Source organism: Drosophila sechellia, chromosome X (assembly GCF_004382195.2).
Source record: "Drosophila sechellia strain sech25 chromosome X, ASM438219v1, whole genome shotgun sequence".
NCBI lineage: Eukaryota > Metazoa > Arthropoda > Insecta > Diptera > Drosophilidae > Drosophila > Drosophila sechellia.
In genome coordinates, this window is record NC_045954.1 from 22,062,156 (window position 1) to 22,084,304 (window position 22,149).

The 22,149-nt window shown below is 39.4% G+C and overlaps 2 protein-coding genes and 1 long non-coding RNA gene across 8 annotated transcripts; 1 reads left to right on the top strand and 2 right to left on the bottom strand.

Moving 5' to 3' along the window:
- Window positions 1-12,530: 12,530 nt before the first annotated feature.
- On the bottom strand, window positions 12,531-14,221 carry LOC6620097 (cytochrome c oxidase assembly factor 7 homolog). Its single transcript, XM_002044273.2, has 3 exons — window positions 14,029-14,221; window positions 13,602-13,891; window positions 12,531-13,267 (listed from the first exon to the last, which is right to left on the bottom strand). Exons 1-3 carry the CDS (start codon window positions 14,126-14,128, stop codon window positions 12,857-12,859), a joined length of 801 nt encoding a protein of 266 aa, XP_002044309.1. The 5' UTR covers window positions 14,129-14,221; the 3' UTR covers window positions 12,531-12,856.
- Window positions 14,222-14,332: 111 nt separating this feature from the next.
- On the top strand, window positions 14,333-15,534 carry LOC6620096 (ras-related protein Rab-21). The gene is made up of 2 exons (XM_002044272.2): window positions 14,333-14,642; window positions 14,707-15,534. The coding sequence occupies exons 1-2, from the start codon at window positions 14,579-14,581 to the stop codon at window positions 15,315-15,317; spliced, it is 675 nt and encodes a 224-aa protein (XP_002044308.1). The 5' UTR covers window positions 14,333-14,578; the 3' UTR covers window positions 15,318-15,534.
- A 3,145-nt stretch (window positions 15,535-18,679) lies between these two features.
- On the bottom strand, window positions 18,680-22,149 carry LOC116802137. Of its 6 annotated transcripts, none has more exons than XR_004362503.1 (6): window positions 22,135-22,149; window positions 21,772-21,935; window positions 21,616-21,705; window positions 21,464-21,548; window positions 19,825-20,486; window positions 18,680-19,770 (listed from the first exon to the last, which is right to left on the bottom strand). It is a non-coding gene; the product is annotated as an uncharacterized LOC116802137 (long non-coding RNA). The 6 variants fall into 6 exon arrangements; XR_004362505.1 differs by having other exon boundaries at window positions 19,925-20,486; window positions 21,772-21,943; XR_004362501.1 differs by having other exon boundaries at window positions 21,772-21,943.

The following is a 22,149-nucleotide window of genomic DNA, read 5'->3' on the forward strand; positions in this document are numbered from 1 at the left end:
CGGCTCATGTCGCTTTTTGAAGACTACGAGGGAAGTTCAACATTTTACCAAGCTCTTGGTATTATGCGAAATCAAATAAAAGGTCCAGAGAATACAGTATTGGCTTCTTTTAATACTCCGTTACATTTCAAAGCAATGATCAGCCGTCTTGATTTCACATATTCTGACAAAAGGCCGATCTACCTAATCGAACAAGAGCTATCAACTTTGCGACAGGGAGACATGACTCTTACTGAATTCTACGATGAAGTCGAGAAAAAACTGACCCTACTTAACAACAAGACAATAATGACATTTGATAGTGCCTTGGCGATGTCACTGAATGAAAAGTACAGGGCGGACGCGTTACGTGTATTTGTAACCGGAGCTAAGAAATCGTTGAGCGACATTCTTTTTGCAAAAGGTCCAAAAGATTTACCAACTGCTCTCGCTTTAGCGCAAGAGGTCGAGTCGAACCATGAGCGTTACCAATTCGCCCTTATTTATTCTAAAAATATTGGAGACAGGGGTCAGAAAACCGAACAAAAGCACAGCGATAGGGATAGAAATTCAATCATGCCCATGCAAACTAAAAACCCATATTTTAGCAAGCGCCAGGTGCATACTTTTGATAACCAGGAAAGACAAGATCCAGTCCAGTTAACAAATCCTGATGTATCCATGCGATCTAGAAGAACTGGAAATTTTGGACAAGCTCCATTTCCGACTCAGGGAAATATTTGGCCATCCCAACAACAAAATTCTTGGCCATCTCAACAACAAAATTCATTTCAAACACAAAATCAATTCGCATCGCAACCCCAACAGCAAAACACAAGTCAGGCTCAGGGACATGTTGGGTATGCGCAAGCATCAAAAAGACCAACGAGTGACAGTGCAAGGTTTACAGGGCCAAAACAGCAGAGGATCAACCAATTACCTCATGAGAAAGGTCAATGTGAGGAAGACACAGACGGTTATCAAAAGGAGGCAGAAGCGGAGGTTGATGATTATGAGGACGAACTAGTGAATTACGATCATGTTCATTTTTTAGCCACAAATCCCTGCTACCGTACATAGAAAGAGAGATAGCAGGGAGAACCATAAAACTTTTGATTGACATCGGGGCTTCGAAAAATTACATACAGCCCCTCCCTGAATTAAAAAACATAATGCCGGTACAAAATAAATTCACGGTAAAATCGCTTCATGGTTGCAACACCGTCAAACAGAAATGCTTTATTAAGCTATTTAACACATCTGTTCAATTCTTTATTCTTCCAAGTTTCTCTAGTTTTGACGCAATAATAGGACTTGACCTTTTGAAACAGGGAAATGCAATGTTAGATTTCAAGAACAAAACGTTGAATATCAACAAAGAAGTGGAATCTATTCAGTTTTTGAGATGTGACAGCGTAAATTTCACCAACATAGAGAATATTGTGGTTCCAAATCAGATATCTAATAAATTCCATACAATGCTTCGAAACCGATTGGCCGTCTTTGCGGAACCGGAAGAAGCACTGCCGTATAATACCAACATTGTTGCTACAGTACGTACTGAGGCCGACCAACCGATTTACTCAAAACTCTATCCGTACCCCATGGGCGTATCAGATTTTGTGAATAAGGAGACAAATGCTTTGTTAAAGGACGGAATTATCAGGCCCTCGTCGTCACCTTACAACAATCCGGTTTGGGTAGTCGATAAAAAAGGTACAGATGAAAACGGAAATACTAAGAAAAGGTTGGTTATAGATTTTAGAAAACTAAATTTAAAAACAATCGACGACAAGTACCCTATACCAAACGTAGTATCCATTTAGTCAAATTTGGGAAAGGCCAGGTTCTTTACAACCCTTGACCTTAAATCGGGGTTTCACCAAATTCTGCTCGCAGAAAAGGATAGGGAGAAAACTGCCTTTTCAGTAGGAAATGGAAAGTACAATTTTTGCCGTTTGCCGTTTGGCTTGAAAAATGCCCCAAGTATTTTTCAACGTGCTATTGATGATGTTCTTAGGGACCGTATAGGAAAGTCATGTTATGTTTACGTTGATGACGTAATAATATTTTCAAACGGAATTGAGGACCACGTAAACGACGTTGCTTGGGTACTAGACAGACTGTCTGAAGCAAACATGAGGGTTTCTAAAGAGAAATCGTTTTTCTTCAAGGAAAGCGTCGAGTATCTCGGATTTATGGTGTCAAGTGGAGGTATCACAACCAGTCCTAGCAAAGTAGAGGCTACTCAGAAATATAATCAACCTACTAATCTGTTTAGTGTTCGATCGTTTTTAGGGCTAGCAAGTTATTACCGCTGCTTTATTAAGGACTTCGCCTCTATTGCTAGACCACTCACTGACATTCTGAAGGGTGAAAACGGAAAAGTTTCCGCAAGCCAGTCTAAAAAGATACCAATTTCTTTCGACGAAAGACAATGTTCTGCTTTTGAGAAGCTTAAAAATGTTCTTGTCTCCGAAAATGTAATGTTATTGTATCCCGATTATAAAAAATCCTTTGACTTAACAAAAGACGCTTCGGCTTTTGGCCTGGGGGCAGTCTTATCACAGGATGGCAAGCCTGTTACAATGATTTCGAGAACTTTACAGGATAGAGAACTTAATTTCGCAACAAATGAACGAGAACTTTTGGCCATCGATTGGGCTTTAAAGTCTCTTAGGAACTATCTATATGGTGTCAAAAACTTAAACATTTTTACAGATCACCAACCGTTAACATACGCCGTGTCAGATAGGAATCCAAATGCAAAAATCAAGAGATGGAAGGCGTTTATAGACGAACATAATGCTAAAATTTTCTATAAACCTGGCAAGGAGAACTATGTTGCCGATGCACTATCCAGGCAGGCTATTCATGTCCTAGAAGACGAACTCCGGTCAGACATTGCAACAATACATAGCGAAATTTCATTGACTTTTACAATCGAAACTATCGACAAGCCGGTAAACTGTTTTAGAAACCAAATTGTAATAGATGAGGGCACCGCAGACTCAACTCGAACTTTTGTTATTTTCGGAAGCAAGACAAGGCATCTAATACAATTTCTAGACAAAGAGACCTTAATCGGAAGAATTCGTGATGTGGTTAAGCCGGATGTAGTGAATGCGATACACTGCGAATTACCTGTACTAGCTTTCATTCAAAACAGTCTTGTAAATGAGTTTCCAGCAACGACCTTCCGACACACTATGAAAATGGTCAGCGACATTTTTAATCAAACTGAGCAACGGGAAATAGTGTCTTTGGAGCACAACAGAGCGCATAGGGCAGCACAGGAGAATGTAAAACAAATTCTTCAATACTACTTTTTCCCTAAGATGTCACAAATAGCCGCTACCTTTGTTGCTAACTGCTTGGTTTGTCAAAAAGCCAAATACGACCGCCATCCGCAAAGGCAAATCCTCGGTAGAACACCTATTCCGTCACATGTAGGCGAGACATTGCATATTGATATTTTTTCTACGGACAGAAAGTACTTTTTGACATGTATTGACAAACTTTCCAAATTCGCTATTGTGCAACCAATCGGCTCTCGAACGATAACTGATTTGGAACCCGCAATTATGCAACTAATGAACTTTTATCCCTATTCAAAGACAATATTTAGTGATAATGAACCGTCCATAAATTCCGAGTCAATCAAGTCACTTTTGAAAAATCGTTTCAATGTTGACATAGCGAACGCACCTCCACTCTATAGTACCTCAAACGGACAGGTTGAAAGGTTCCACAGCACGCTTTTAGAAATAGCTCGATGCTTGAAACTTGACAGTGGAATGAATGATACAGTCAACCTTATTCTTCAGGCAACAATAGAATACAATAAGACGGTGCACTCAGTCACCAATAGAAGACCGATCGACATTATTCATTCAACTCCTCCCGAATTGGCTAACGAGATAGTAGAAATGGTTAACGAAGCTCAGGAAAAACAGCTAAGAAGAGAAAATGTAACAAGACGAGACAGAACCTTTGAGGTGGGAGAAACCGTCATGGTAAAACAAACAATCGTTTGGGAAATAAACTAACCCCACGGTATAGGGAAGAACTAATCGAAGCAGACCTCGGGACAACGGTCCTCATAAAAGGGAAGGTCGTTCATAAAGATAATCTACGCTAGGTTTATTATTTCTTTTCCCTTTGTGACCATCGCCAAGTTAGCAAAATACAAACGTGAAATCTGGACACTAGTAAAAGGGTTTGCAAAACTTTTTCAATTAAACATTTGTCAAATCCTACTTATTTAATCTTTAAACATTTTGTATTATTTCCGCTTCATCTTCTTTAGAAAAGTTTAAAGGTATGTGATGAAATGCTAGACCCGAATGATTTGAAAACTTAAAATCCACGCAACCACAAATATTTCCTAAAACTACCATAGGAAATAAATGCATTACCAAAACGTTATAATAACAGTATAGCGCACGCACTCTAATTAGATTTCAAATTCCCGATTAAAAAAAAAAACACTAATGTTATCAATACTCTTTTCTGATTCTGTTCAACTAAATAGGAAAATCAATACTTGCTATCAAAAAGCGTTTTACTACATACTTTAATATCAAAAATATCTGAATGAACTTTATTATAAAATTATAATTGTTATACTTAATTATTGTCAAAACTTTAGTATTAAAACTGTAACTACCTCTTAAGTAGATGAGAAGAGTAGAAGAGGGAATTAAGATCTATCAACGTAGTATCTGCTAAAGACGTAAAGATGCGGCAACTATTTCTGCGCCTGGGTACTGAAACGACGAACTGAATAATATCTGCCATCAGACGCCATACAGAGTGCGTTCAACAAATATTTTGATGGTCAACTAGTTCAACCAAAATCAGCATCATCGTCGTCAACAAGTCGACGGTTACAATAAAGATTTTTTCCAAGTTCGCTACGATCATCTCCAGAACCTTGTTGCGAACCCATGACATGGAGAATCAACAGCATTTACTTCTCGGGTCATCCAGATATGCGGAGCTGCGTTCCCTTCGATGGTTTAATGCAGTACCAAGTTTGGCAGTATGGGAACTTAGTGGCAATGTTACCCGTAAGATCTGCTTTCAAATAGATTTGCCAATTGTAAAAAGTCTGTGGACAGCCTTCGACTTAGAAGGGGAGGAGTTAACACAATCACCAAACAGACGAAATATAGTCGTAAGCCTCAAGTGTTTAGATCGAGCTTTACCTTTAAGAAACGGTACCTTGTTAAGCTTTAGAGATAAGAACTCTTGCTATACTTAAGTCAGTCGATTTTGGGAGATTAGAAGCGTCGGTCATCGCCACGTACTTACAATTCGTCTCATTAAGTGCAGACCGCACAAGCCCTATTATAATTAATAAGCCTACACTAATAAATATATTAAAAATCTACAAAACGATAATTTATATATAATCTGGATCAATAGCCGAGACGATCTAGCCACATCCGTCTTTTCGTCTGTCCGTATGAACGTCGAGATCTCAGGAACTATAAAAGCTATGTGAGATTCAGCATAGAGACAAAGATGCTGCGCAAGTTTTTTGACCAATGTTGCCAAGCCAATTTTAAAATTTTTTCTCATTTTAATCCCCAATATCTATCGATATCCCAGAAAAATTATTCAATTTCGCGTTCGCATGTCCCCTAGTTCGTAACGGGTCAGGGAAAAAAAAACAGGTATAATTCTGCCCACATTGTGTTTTTCCAGCTTATCTAAACTTTTCGGATACTGCCGTCAAGAACTCTATGAGATGGGTTCAACAAACAATTTATTACTTTCACATTGTCTTTGAGCATATTCCCGACTTACGCGACATGTGGGCGACTGGTTCTGGTTGCCGTCTCGGCGAAATTATAGAGAGAATGTGAATGCAAATATGTACATACATACATACGTATGAAAGAATATGGTGAGATAGAGCGGGAGGGAGCTCTTATCATCTAACCTAACAGCAACTAATTGGACAAGAGAGTTTTTAATAAAGCGTCCATTTCTTGAAATGACAGTATGCCTAGCTGACGATAAACACCGAGAAAGTGTTGCACAAACGGACTGCTATATAGAGCCGTAGAATTAAAAATATGCTCTTATAGTCCGTTTAGAACCATTTCAATGCATACTTAGATTCCCTACAACAAGATTACAAGATTATCATATTCAATTTTAAGATTCGTACGATTGTTTTAATAAATTTGAAAATAATTGTAAGCTGCCCTGGCATGCCCTACCCTGGCGACGCCCTTGCATAATGATACTATGTATTACGCTTTTAAGTTATAAAAAACCACCTTCCTACCAGGGATATTTTAGTACGAAAAAGTGTTGCATATTCATTGGCGGGGACGCCAGTGTCAATACTTTTGCACTCCTTTGCCCATTTCTAAATACAAATCATGAAAATTACTGTTAACTCCCAATGTTTTTTGAATAGACAAATAATTGGGTATTAATTAAACTGTTTTAGAATCTTTGGCTACCAGGAAAAAATTTACTTTTACCACCCAGCTAGAAGCTGTTTTCGATTAGCATAAAAATTTAAAAAACGGCATTTATGGTATTTAATTGTTGATAGTAAATCTAGAATACCTCATACTTTGAGAAGTAAAGAATCTAATAAGAAATAGCTATAATTATGCTTAAATAGTTAATGGCCTCTGACATTATTAATAATTTAAAAAAAAATTAATAATTTAAAATTCGGATTTCTTTTGCGACTATATTCATGGCAGCTAAGTATATGATAAGTCCACCAATTTTCATTTAAGTGCAGCCAAAAACATATATAGCAATTTCGATTCAGTTCCATCCGAAATGAAATATTTTTGTAAGACTGGTATAAACCCCGAAGGTTTCGACTATTTCTCTCGGCTACATATATAATTATATTCCGACTTATCAGTACCACTTCAACCGAAGAAATAAGTCGTGCCACTCAGTTTAAAGCCTCGCTTCGCGTAAGCCCAAAACCCTTATCAACAAAATCTTGATAAACAAATATCAACCACAAAGAGGAAATAAAAAACCTAACAACAAAAACAACAATACCGCTAACCCGGGCTCAAGCCCTTAACCAACAATCATGACAGACCCACCAAACATTTACAAAATTACTTCAAAAACATACCAATCCCAATTAGGCGAACCTAAATTTATAATTATTAAAAGAAAAGACAACAACTCTTTCGAAATAACTTCACCATTCATCATAAAAAAATCGGTGGACTTTGCCTGTGGAGGATAAGTTGAGGGATACGAACGTACAAGAGACGGCAACCTGCTAATAAAAACCAAAAACGAATTACAAGCCAGAAAACTCCTAAAACTAACAAAAATTGCAGATGTGGATGTAACAGCAAGTGAACATAAAACATTAAACTTCTCTAAGGGAGTTATTTACTGTAACGACCTTAGACACATCGACGAAGACACAATTCTACAAGAACTAAAACCACAAAAAGTAACTGAAGTTAAAAAAATAATGAAACGGCAAAACCCCAACTCTAACTCAGACACCAACAACATCACCTTAGTTGAAACTGGAGTAATATTTATAACCTTTGAATCGCATAAGCTCCCCGAGATAGTACGAATCGGTTACGAAACAGTCCGAGTACGAGACTATATCCCACTCTCATTTCGATGCAAAAAATGCCTCCGCTTCGGTCATCCAACACCCATATGCAAAAGTGTAGAAACTTGCATCAATTGCTCAGAAGCAAAACACACAAACGACGGAGAAAAATGCACAAACGAAAAGAACTGCTTAAATTGCCGAAACAACCCAGAAATCGACCATCAACACAGCCCAATTGACCGAAAATGCCCTACGTTCATAAAAAACCAGGAATTAACAGCCATCAAAACCACACAAAAAGTTGACCATAAAACTGCCCAGCACATATATTTCGAACGTCACGGCTTCCAAACGAACAACACCTACGCCAAAACACTTACAAACGGCACAACCCAGAGGACAACAAACACTCCATCACCTAATATTCACACAAACACAACCCAATCACAACACCAAAATCCGCACCACACACCCACATCAGCAGCACAAAACACTTCATCTAAGACACCAACAACCGAACCAGCCAAAACAACCTTACTATCCAACCAAGCACGCCAACACCATCACCACCACAGCTACACACCTACCAGAAAACCATCTACGGCATACTCATCACATCTCACAGAAGACCTAAAAATAAAAATCTTCCCGAAAGATAAGTTCAATAACCTATCCATAAACCTTAAAGCATCGAAACTAAAGGCCAAAACTCTAAACAAAAACAAGCTCACTAACAACAGCGACAGCGAATCCATATATAACCTTAAACTCTACACAAAACCTAAACCGTTAACACTACCTTTAAGTAGCTTTAATTTTCTCACAAATGTCACTAACTATAATCCAATGGAATCTAAAAGGAAACAACTACAGACAACTCCTTATTCTAATCAAAAAATACTCCCCTCACATAATTTCCCTCCACGAAACCCATATAAAATACACTAATAATATTCCAACCCCAATAAACTACAAACTATTAACAAATATTGCCACCAAAAGATTTGGGGGCGTAGCACTACTAGTGCATAAGTCAATACAACACACTGTCCTCAACATAACAATCGATATAGAAGCAATAACCATAAATATAGAATCTAAACTTAAATTAAACATATTTTCCACATACATTTCTCCGACCAAAAACATAACTACCCAGACACTCCATAACACATTTAGCATACAACAAACACCCTCTCTAATTACGGGAGATTTTAATGGATGGCACCCATCCTGGGGCTCCCCAACAACAAATAAACGAGGAAAAATAACTCAAAGATTCATTGACAACAAGCACCTTATCCTGTTAAACGACAAATCTCCCACACACTTTTCAACACACAATACATACACACACATAGACCTCACACTCTGCTCTCCAATCCTAGCCCCCCACGCCAAGTGGAAAATACTAAACGATCTTCACGGTAGCGACCATTTCCCTATTATCACAACACTATTCAACAACAACCAATCCACAAAAATTCAACAGACCCTTTTTTAAACTCAAAGAAGCCAACTGGGAGCAGTTCAACGCACTTACCCACCAAACCAACAAGAAATACCCCACCTCCCACAACGTAAACAAAGAAGCCGCTCTAATCAATAGAATTATTCTTTATAGCGCAAACCTCTCCATCCCACAAACCTCACCTAACACACATCCATTCGGGTTCCTTGGTGGAATAAACACCTCGATCAATTACGAAATGAAAAACAACTTGCCTGGAAAAAATTAAACCGCACAATTACTGTTGACAACATTCTAGACTATAGACGCAAAAACGCAATATTTAGATACGAACTAAAAAAGCGGAAAAAAGAAGCTTCCAGCTCTTTCACCTCAACCATCCATCCCACTACTCCCTCATCCAAAATATGGGCCAATATAAGACGCTTCTGCGGACTTAACCCAGCAAAACAAATACATGCCATCACAAACCCAGTAAACAATGAGACTACATTGGCTAGCAACGAAATTGCTAACATATTCGCACAACACTTTTCTGACCTCTCCGGCGACTGGAACTTTTCAGAGGAGTTCCGGAACAATAAATACTAAAATAACCTACATCTCTACACCCCCTCTCCAATAGCCCAAACCATAGAAGAGAACATAACTTATCTAGAACTTAGCTCAGCACTACAAACATTAAAAGGATGTGCTCCAGGACTAAATAGAATCTCTTATCAAATGATCAAAAATAGCTCCCACAAAACACAAAACACAATAACGAAACTATTTAACGAAATATTCAATAGCCACATACCTCAAGCCAACAAAACAAGCCTAATTATCCCAATCCTCAAGCCAAACACCGATAAAACGAAAACTTCCTCATACCGACCAATCTCTCTCAACTGCTGTATAGCAAAGACACTTGACAAAATAATAGCGAAAAGACTCTGGTGGCTAGTGACATATAACGATCTAATTAACGACAACCAATTCGGATTCAAAAAAGGCAAATCGACTTCGGACTGTCTACTCTATGTAGACTATCTCATAACTAAGTCAAAAATGCACACCTCCCTCGTCACTCTTGATTTTTCAAGAGCCTTCGATCGAGTAGGCGTGCACTCCATAATCCAGCAATTGCTGGAATGGAAAACGAGCCCCAAAATTATAAAATACATTAAAAACTTCATGAGCAACAGAAAAATAACTGTCCGCGTCGGTCCGCATACATCAAACCCATTACCCCTATTCAACGGAATATCCAAGGTTCCAACATCATATCCCTACATAAAGAAATTAAATTCAATGCATACGCCGACGACTTCTTCCTTATAATAAATTTGAACAAAAACACAAATACAAACTTCAACTTAGACAACCTATTCGACGATATAGAAAATTGGTGCTCCTACTCAGGGGCATCGCTATCCCTATCCAAATGCCAACACCTCCACATATGCAGACAACACCACTGCACATGCAAGATAAGCTGCAACAACATCCAAATTCCTACTATTACTTCCTTAAAAATTCTAGAAATGACCTTAAACAACAAATACAAATACACACATAAACCTACTTCTACCCAAACTACACAACAAGCTAAATATAATAAAATGTCTATCCAGTCTTAAATTTAATTGCAACACGCATACACTACTTAATGTCGCAAAAGCAACAATTATAGCCAATTATAGCTCCCAAAAGCATTTTAAACAAAATAAAAACACCATTTAACTACGCAATCCGTCTAGCTCTCGGACCCTATCGCTCTACCCCAATAAATAACTTACTTTAGGAATCGAATACTCCCACTTTAGAAATGAATCGAGACCTTCAAATAGCCAAACTATCCCAAAACCTAATCTTCTCCAAAAACACACCAATACATAAGTTCTTGAAGCATAAAAAAACAAATAAGAAAAAAACATCAACAATAGACCGAACAATCAAGCTTAGCCTAGAACTTAATCTACCCTACAAACCAATAAAACTCCATAAACACAGGCCATCATGGACCCTCCCCAATCTAATAGACACATCACTCAGAATCCACAAGAAAGAACAAACATCCCCAGACCAATACAGAAAATTATACGAATACACAAAGAATAACCTTAAAACAAACAATTTCATATTCACTGACGGTGCAAAAATTAATTACACAATATCATTCGCCATTACAACGGAGACAGACGTCTTGAAATACGGCATACTGCCCCCATATTCATCCGTCCTCACCTCCGAAACAATCGCCATCCTAGAAGCAATAGAACTTACTAAAAACCGAAGAGGCAAATTTATTATCTGTTCCGACTCCCTATCAGCAGTAGATTCAATTCAAAACACAAATAATAACAACTTTTACCCAAGCAGAATACGATCGCTAACAACGCAACAAGCACCTAAAATTAAAATAATGTGGATTCCTGGCCATTCAGGAATAAAAGGAAATGAACTAGCCGATCAAGCTGCAAAATCAGCAAGCAGTATGCCACTTATCCTCACCCCAAACATAAATACCACAGATATAAAAAAAACACCTTAAAGCCGACCTTGCGACAAAACAGAAAGAACACATAATAAACCGCAGTCCATGGTACCAATCTATTAACACGAACACCTCACACACATGCGATTACCTCAAACAATCTCACCCAAATTGGACCAGACTCGACCAAATAAAAATAATACGACTTCGACTAGGACACACAAACATAACCCACCAACACTACCTAAATCCCAATTCAATACCAACTTGTCCGTTTTGCCAAGGTGATATTTCTATAAGCCGCATATTAAACTCATGCCCATCCCTCCTACAAGCCAAACACGATATATTTAACAACAACAACCCTATAGACCTTCTTAGCAAACCCAATCCAGATAACATACAAAAACTCATACTTTTCCTCAAAAAAAACTAAATTATACCACAAAATCTAAAAACAAAACAGGCAATTGTACACAACAAGCCAGCAATTAGTTACCAAATTAGATATTAACTAAATTAAGATATAATAACATTGTAAATAAATATAGCTGTGAGCCCCGTAGCTAATGCTATACTATCTAAGTTAGTCCAGTTTTGTAAACTATTCTATCTATCATAATAAATAAATAAATAAATATTCCGACTTATATTCGTTTTATAAAGACACCTTTACGACTGAAAGACTTGTATGTTTAGAAACGCAACAGTTTTTTAGGTTTATGGACGAATCAGAATCACATTATTTATCTTTTTACATACTTTAACACGAATATAGTACACATCTTCATTAGACAATATGAGAGGAAAGGACATGCAGATTAAAAGACGATTAATTACGTTATAATGTGCCAGCTTTTAAAGAAAATGAGGCATAAGTGGAGAGGCTAAGTCGGATTACATGGTGATTCTGATCAGAAAAATGCACTGCTTCTTATATTAATCTTAAATTAAGTTAATCTTGTAGAATAACAGTTTGTGCACGACCTTTACTAAAACACAAGTAACTGGAGATTTTCGAATACTTTTTTGGTTAGACTGGTTTGTATATTTATATAAGGTATCAACAGAATTTTTTAAGGGTTCTTTATTTGTCACTTGATAACTTTAACAATTAAAACTATGAATTTCCATTGTTACTTATTTTCTCTTTCTCGCTCCTTCGCATGCAAGTGCTATGTACACAAAAATCTCAAAGACAAGTTAGTAACTTAACCAAAATTAGACTGACTAAAGAGGGGTAGAAGGTAAAGAAAAACCTGATAGACACACGTGAAGATAGAAACGGACAAAGCAAGGACCAAAAACAGTAGCAGCAGATAATATCAGAATTCAATCTGAAGCTTAATCAATTAGGTATGCCCAGACCCTGCTGGAACCCTAACGTCTCATGCTGCTTCTTCACCTCGTCCTGCATTTCTAGGGCCAGCTTTTTGTACTTCTCCGCTTCCTTTTCGTTCTGCTCGATCCCATCGCCCCGGGCGTACATCTGGCTAAGATTAGCGCACGCATACATGTTGCGGAGCTCGCAAGCCTTGTGTGCAAACTGGAAAGCCTTTTTCATGTCTTTTAGTACAATATAGTCGGAGTCCTTTAAAGGCGATTTTCCGGCGGGCAACGATGATGTACCACTTCCAGAGGATGCAGTGACAGCACTCTGATCCGCCTTCTTTTGCACTCCCGAGATGTGCATGCCGGAGAGATAAAAGCAGGCAGTGGCGTTGTTCAAGTCGCAGCTTTTGGTCAGGAACTCCACGCCCTGCGGGAGTTGTAAAATTGTAATTTAAGAAAAGCAAATAAAATTTAAACACTTTTCTGCTGGGGTCATATGGAACAGTTTTAGATTATTAATGGACAGAATACGACTACGGAAATGTATTCATACATATGTCTATATATTCATTGGAGCATAATCAGAAAATTACAATTAAACGTTCAATTATCTGGACACGATCCGAATGACTTATGATTTTAAGGATTAAATGAGAAACAGGTGGGGGAAATGAGATCATGTGCTGTTGCACGTAGGTGCACTCTACGAAAATTGATCAGTTCCAAGAGCTAGCCTTTTATTGATGGCTTGGGGCCTTTACCTTGGGCACATTCCAGTCGATCTCCTTAGGCATGGACTTTGAAACTAGCAGCAGGCCGGAGTGGAGACAGGCGTCCGAGTCGTTTAAGTTACAGCCCTTCTCGTAGTACTCGTAGGCCACTTGTGGATCCCCCTTGCTGCCGCTCTTGCCTTTTCCAAGAAAACTGTAGTTGCCGTATTTGCAGCAGGATTTTGCGTAACCATAGTCGTCGCATGTTGACTTGTACACCTTGGAGGCCTTTTCAAAGTCTTTCTTAATGCCTTCCAAGTAGTCGCCCAGCAAGTGGCACGCTGCAATGCAGAACGCCAGTTAGTTAACTCATAGATGCAATGTCTTCAAGCCCCGCGATTTGTGCTCCCGCACATCGGAGGTTATAGACCGCAATTGTTTTTGCCGCCGGTGCTATCGCTGCCGCCGCCGCACTCACCTTCCGGCTTCTTCTCGGAATAGCACCCGAATCTATATTCCACGCCCAGCTTGTCAACGTACTCCTTCACGTCCGACTCCTTCTTCAGGTTATAGGCCATGGTCAGCGATATTTAATAGATAACAAGCTAAAATTATTATTTTATGCTTCGTGCGGACCCCAGCGTGCTTCAGTGTTAGTAACGTGCAAAACATCGATTTATCGACCATACATTCGATGGTTTTGTTGATATCGATGTCTGGCTATGCATCGATGTTTTGCTCATAATCAAAACATGGTTTCATTTAAAATTTTCGCTTGATTGTATTTTTTATCTGTCATTTCTGAATGCGCCGACATTGAGTTCTCGGCCTTGCTTGAGACCGCAGTGTGCCCAGATACGTATCTAAAGCCGAGTGCCATTCCAATAGTGCTGGTAGACAGCCACACTGGCGGTCTCGTAAAAATCTAATCTTTTCATTTACCTCTTGTTTTTTTTTTTTGTTTTTCCGTGTCCTCTCTGAAAACTGATGCGTATCCAGGTAAGACACCTAGCTATTGGGTAACCACAATGAGCTCGAGAAGAACGAGGAACGGCCCCACGCTTAATTTCAAGGCGGTGCTGCTGGGCGAAGGTACGTTTAGCAGCCAAACAAACCTAATTATTAGTTCCTGAAAGATTAAACCCCTTAATTGCAGGTTGTGTAGGCAAGACGTCGCTGGTGCTGCGCTACATGGAAGACCGCTTCAATTCCCAGCACCTTAGCACCCTGCAGGCTTCCTTTGTCAGCCGCAAGGTGTCCCTAGAGGATGGGAGAAGAGCGCAGTTGAATATTTGGGACACAGCTGGTCAGGAGCGGTTCCACGCCCTGGGACCCATCTATTACCGCGGCTCCGATGGTGCCCTGCTCGTCTATGACATAACGGACCGAGACTCGTTCCAGAAGGTCAAATCCTGGGTGCGGGAGCTCCGGCAAATGCGCGGCACGGAGATTGCCTTAATTATCGTCGGCAACAAGACTGATTTGGAGCAACAGCGAGCAGTGACGCAGGATGATGCCCTTCAATATGCGCGCACGGTTGGCGCTCAATATGTAGAAACGTCGGCCAAGGAGAACGAGGGCGTGGCTGAGCTCTTCGAGCTCCTGACCCAGCTGATGCTGGAGCAGTTGAGCCAGCGGCAACCGGATGCGAGTCCACTGCGCCTCCAGAATCCGGAGCCGGATACTCTTAACAACTCCGATGACTCGGAGGCCCCGGATCCCGGAGATCCTGCCAGGACCGGCCAGCGGTCCTGCTGCGGCATTTAGCCGTCCCCATTGTGATAGTAATCATAACTATATAATAGTAGACCTGTAACCTATGTTGATCTTGTGTATATATTATAAATTTACTTATAGCGCGTGTGCTTTGTTATTAAATAACCTTAGTACCAAATTAGCCCCGCGTATTTTTATTAGTCCCTATTATTGATCTCCAAATTCCTCATACATTTTTGTTTATTAATAAATATAAATATGTATATCATTCGATTTTCTTCTTCCCTTTCTGAGCGCCCAGCAATAAACAGTCTTATACTTGCACTTATCTTGTTTTGGGACTTTTGTGGGGCGTGATGAATCATCGTTATCAGTTAAGGTGCTGGATGGCTCTGCAAGGCGTTTGGTAAATCATTTTAAACCGCACTAAGATTACAGTTTACGGCACTTTAAATATATGGTTCTGTAGAAGACAATACATAAATATTTTATTTGTTTTTTTCATCATTTTATGTAAAGATCATATCATCGCAACAGCTTCTCATATTAATGAAATTCATTGAAATCCACTTTCAAAACTGTTTTCGTCTAGAATTAGTTACATATATATTATATATATATATATATTATTACATATATTTTAGTTTTATTTTGTTAGATGAAATGTGAACGAATAGATATTTACCCATTTAAGAATAAATCAAATCTATAATTTTCGGGCTACCATTTTATACGCGTTGCTCGTATACTAAATTCGTTGAAAAGTATGTAACAGGCAGAAGGAAGCGTTTCCGACTGTATAAAATATATATATTCTTGATCAGGATCAATTGCCAAGTCCATGTAGCCATGTCCGTCGGTCTGACTGTGCGTATGAACGTCGAGATCTCATGAACTGGTAGCTTGAGATTAAGCATACAGATTTTAGGGACATAGACGCATTGCAAGATTGTTGGCTGATGTTGTCATGCCCACTCTAACGTCCACATGCCGCCCAAAACTGCCCCGCCAACAAGTTTGAAAAATGTTTTAATTTTTCTTCGTTTTATTTCTTATTCATTTTCCTACCAATTTCTGTCGGTATACCAAAAACACTTTTGCCACTCCCCTCCTCACAACTACAAAACACCCAAAACGGTCGCGCCCACACTTTTGAACAATCTAACAATCAAACAATTTTTTTCATTTCATTCCCCAATATCTATAGATATGCCAGAAAAATTATGAAATTTCGCGTTCGCATTTCCACTAGCTAAGTAACGGGTATCTTATAGTCGGGGAACTCGACTATAGCATTCTTGTTTCTGTTATTTATTGTTCGAGAACCTACTATTTTGAAGATATGACTTTGAACCCCCTAGGATTGTTTAGGGGGGAATTTATCGAAAAAAAAACATAATGAAAGGAAGACAAGATTTAGCTTTTTTGCTTTTAAGAAAATTTTCTTAAATTTTGCGTATAGCATTTGATTAAAATTCAGTATTAGGTGTGCGTGCGTAGAGGGCCTAGTGATGTAGACTTGTAGCAATGTTGGATCACATGCCACTCATAACTTCCTTTCCATGACCCTTGCATGCACTTTGGAAACAAAAAAAGAAAAAAGTTTCAGCGTTTATTTACGACGGACAGGGGGATATGGCCAGATCAGCTGGGCTAGTGATCTGAAACGCTTCCTTCTACCTGCTACATACTTTTCGACGTAGACGTACTCTACGGCTAGGTACAAAAGTTTCTTCAGAAGTATTCTGAATATAATTGGAAACATGTTCGGCAAGATGATGCAATCACAGCATATTGGGTATTGGAAGTTAATTTCCAAGGTAGAAACTTTTGTGGGCCGTGATGCTATTGACAATTGACAGACCTATTCGACGCCTAATGGCCACCTGGACTTGGGACTGCACTATGGGGCATTTGGCCTGTTTTTTTTTGCAAAAATGTGTTTTTCACAAGTATGCAAAATTTAAGTATTTTAGTATTAATACAAATGGAAATATGTTAAACTATTATGTTTTAGCCGGCAAAAGTAATTTTAACAGTGTACGTTATAATAACAGCTGTTAAAGTCGGCTGTTGCGAGCATATACCAGGTGGCTGCAATACGCGCAAAATTTAGCTTAACTTTCAAAGTGTTAAAATTTTAAAAGAATATCGTAAAAGAGTAAAATTTGAAATGGATAATCAATATTCAGGTTTGTATTATGTATATATATTAATATATTGTTTATTGTATGCGTCTATTTCTAACAATTTGTACATTTAGCATGTGGTGTCAACATGTAGCTGTTAGAAAAAAATTTCAACTTTGAATAGAGCTATAACAATTTGTTCAAATTTGTTCAGTATGTGTTTATATCCATGTTGTAGTGTGTTCAATTCCTAACTCATATCAGGTAGTCTCTATGTGCGTTTTTTGCGGGTTTTTGAGAAATTTCATTTTTTAGGGAACAACATCTCGATTGCCAATGCTGCCCTGCTGGAAGGGTGTCGCAAGCAAAAGGGTGTTCGTCAAACGGAAAATTCTTTTTGCACTTTTATTAGTGGGCATTTTTCTGATAGCAAGTAATAATAACGAATGTTTTCAGTCAATCTTTTGCGAAATTGAAGAAAATGCAATCGAAAAATATATGAACTTTCGAAAGTTTTTTCAAAGTGGTTAGAAGAACACCTAGTCCTGAAGGTAAAAGAGAAAAATAAAAAGGAAAGGAAATTAGCTGGATGCCCGAAAACAGTCGACTGTAATTGTACCAGCAGGCAAACAAATAAATATGTATATGTATACGTATGTACAAGCACTACTCGTGATACCATTGTAATTTGTGTTCATGAAAATCGGCCATTAAATTCGATTCCACGATGTCCGCGACCAACAAAACGGTCAGAGCATTAGGATAATGTGCAGAGATTACTATGCCCCACTGCAATTAGCTGGCGATCTTAGGGGCAAGAGAAAAGCTGACACTTTTCCAAAGGCGATTTGAATGTCCGTCCACCAGAGTCGAATGCCCAGCAGATTTCGCAGATTTGCGACCTCAGATTCCGAGCTCCATTTGGCTTTCAGTTGGATCTCCTAAGGACCCGCCTAGTCTACGGATTCGTGGTAGTCCCGTCTCTTCTAACTCGGTTCCTGAAGCGCTGCCTGGGCCCTAGTCACTCGCTAGCCATGTGAGGAGTGCGAGAGCCAAAAGTTTGATTCCAGGAGGTGGGGCTACAGGGCTCGATATCTCTAATCTAGCCGAATGTTTATGCAGCCAGGGTGTAGTGTGAGCTATGTGTGTTTGGTAGTTGGGTTTCAAGAACATATCGGACCGGCAATCAATAATGGACTGCCTTATCGGGCCCGCACCTTTCGTCAGGGAACTACGGCTATTGCTACAGTGAAGGCGGCCAACAAGTTGAAATCAGCTATTATATAAGGTGCTTAAAGTGGTATTTATTTAGCGTACTTAAGCCGTAAGGAATGTTAATTTTGTGTGTCTCTAACAATTGTTGTATACTCGTAATTTGGTTTCATAAGTATGTAAGCAATCCTTCAAATAACTCATACACTTCAAATGAGATCCTGGGTTGTTGTGCAGTACAAAACAAACCGCCATCTTTTTTATGTATTTAGGGAGGGTTCACTGTATCTTCGAAGTACCTGGCGGTTGTTATCTGGCCGAGTTAGGCACATGTCGATGGCTGTTCGATCGGCACGGTTGGTCTGTGGGCCGCGCGGCGTCCTCCTGCTGCTCCTCCTTGTCTTTCTCGGCGCCTTAGTGATTCTTCACAAGGTTACTCAGTCACCTCTCCTTAATCAGAACGAAATCCTGCAAGATCACTTAAGGGGCCAGAATGAGCGGTATGTCAGATCCACCCGTACTATTCTCCTCTGGAGCAAATTTTTTGGTGATTCGCGATGGAAGCTTTCCTGGGACACTTTGGGACCGCAGGAGCTGCGGGATGAGCTCCACTGTCCTGTCTATCAGTGCGAGATCAGCAACCAGCACGCATTCCTGCCCGCAGTGGAACTCTATGATGCCATTGTCTTCCATGCGGCGGAGATGTTTCCGCTCCTGCGACCGGTGCCCTCCCAGAGAAGTCCCCACCAGGCCTACGTATTCGCATTGATGGAACCGCCCGGGGAGACTAAGCATCGGCTGAACGACGAACAGGGATTCTATAACCTCACCATGACTTATCGCATTGACTCGGATGTATTTTGGCCCTACGGGCAGCTGCTGGACATCACAGCGGACGCCGTGGTAGCGCCCAGTTTGAAACCACCTTGGAGGAAGCCTCCTGCGGTCTTTAACGATTCCCTGGTTTGGGACCTCTGGTCGGGGAAGACGAAAACGGCCGCCTGGTTCGTCTCTCATTGCGAAACATTGTCGAAAAGGGAGGTCTTGGCCAATAGGCTTCAGGAATTTTTTGACGTGGACATTTACGGAAATTGCGGAACACTCAGGTGAGGTTCTTTCAGGTGAACAACAATATTAGGCAAAACGCACGCAGATTTCTTAAACTGTCAACAAAAGTAAATTATTAAAAAATTCAATTAGTTTTAAATATTACATACCAAAGGCATATGCATATTTGTAGGCTATGATATCCACCCTCAAGTTCGTGAAAGTTTATGCTTCATGACCACGCAGCAAGTTTTAAGTGCAAATACTTACTTTCTAAATATTAATTCAATTTCAGCTGCATCCGGGGGGATCCGCACTGCGAACAGATGTTAGACACTGATTACTTTTTCTACCTGGCTTTTGAAAACTCGCTGTGCGACGACTACGTGACGGAGAAACTTTTTGACGCACTGCAACGGACCGTAATACCCGTGGTTTTCGGCGGAGCGGACTATTCCCGCATCCTGCCTCCGCACTCTTACGTCGATGCTAATCGCTTCAAGTCCGTGAAAGAGCTGGCCCAGTATATGAAGCTCGTGGTTGCAGATCCGGATTTGTATGTAAGCTACTTCTGGTGGCGCAGCCACTACCGCTTGGCCTACAGCTCCCCGTTTTGCGACCTTTGCGCCAAGCTACATGCTCCCGCATTTGGCCACAAGACACAGTTCTACGACGACATCCAATCCTGGTGGTTCAACAGTTGCCGCTTGCAAAGCCGAATACGTTTTTGAACTGTGCGCGGATTAGAAAGAGGTAGACAACCAGAAGCACAGGAAAATCGGAAAAGAGCGAGACGCACTTTGGGTTTCCCGCCCTCTATTTGGGTTCACTCCTGTAAAAAGAAACAAAGGTTTTCGATTAATTTTACGAATGTGCCCACATACGACTTAGGTTTTACGTTCCGGTCCCACTTGCCTTAAGTGGGAGAAGGTCAGCGTCAGCTTACGCATATTAGTAGATATTTTGCTGGGAATTATTCTAAAAAAAATCGGACTTGGACCGTTTGTATTTTGACAAGGAGTATAACTTATTCGTATTAACAAATAAATTGCTTTGGTTCCAAGTAAAAGTATACTTTAATGTTTTAGTATTATTGAACAAAGACCTTATATCTCGCGCTTGTCATATATTATTCCACAGCATTTTGCATTATTTAAATTTCATTTCCAGGAATTTCCTTCACGTTTTAGTGGAAATCGTGGAGATAAATATAAAATTGTTTTATTAAAGTCGTCTTTAAGGCCATAATGCGTAGCAAGAAACCACAAAAACTTGTTTAAAACAGTGGTTAAATTGCAGTCAGAATTTGGCCAGTGTTATGGCATACGGAAAACAGATAAACCAGCTGACTCGCTTGTTTTTCTTAAAAAATTGAAGGAGATATTTCCATGCTTTTTGTTGTTCTGTCAAGTGAATGTGTATTTAAATAAATATGTATTATGCAGCATTGTTGAGCGTAAGAGTAGCCGAAGCTAAGCCTATGTAGGACAAAACTAGGCAGTATGACAGAAAAATAAGCACATTCTGGAGAATATATATAATCTTTGCGCCAGTTTATCTAATTTGATGCAATAAGGCCTGCGACTAAGGTCGTTGTAGATTACAGCTTTGGGATCCTCCGAGGTCATCCTTTCGGGAGGGCCTTTTGTCCGGGTCGTAGTTAAATTTAGGGCCAAGCCTTTGCTGAATATTTTTGTTGAGGGGTCTTTTCGCTCCTGCTAACATGTAATTTGTTTAAATCCTAGCCGTGATCGTTGTCGAACATATGCAAATTTCCATAAAATGGGTTACAGACTTTTGCAAACTCACTATTTTGTGCGTCCCTTATTCCCTTATGAAGTTCATCAAGATTAGGTGGCCTTGTACGAGTTCAGGTACGACCAAAGTTTATGCACTGCCGGTATAAGTCTTAACAAGTTAATGTAAATGTAAAAGATGATTAAAATTCTTATTATAATTACCAACGATAAAGGCTGAATAATGCTGCGTGTGTGTTTAAGTGTTCACAGTAGGTCAGACGAATTTGCTGTAGCCGGCAATAGAGGTTCCGCCTTGGTATTGCAACATCCAAAACTTTACATTACCAAGTCATTGTTTTCGATTAATGGTTTGTTTACCTTTTTTGTGTTAGAAATTACAGTTGACTTAGTGTTGTGTAACGTGCTCAAAGAAAAAATCGATGAATCGTTTTAAGTGTTTACCAGCCATTGAAAAATTGTCAAAAAACGATGTGGTCTATCGATAAGTAGTATCGTACGTGGTAAGATAGATGGAAGCAGAGCTGGAACGCTATCGATATATCAATGCTGCACTTTTTAAAATATATATATAATAAATAATAATAATAATTATATATAATATTATATATATATATTTAAATAAATGTAAATTTATAAATGTTTTCAACAAAGAATACGGTTATTCGAGATCCACATTTTTCATTTCTTATTTATTCCTCAAAATACGATTTCAAAACATACCTTATACTGCTACTC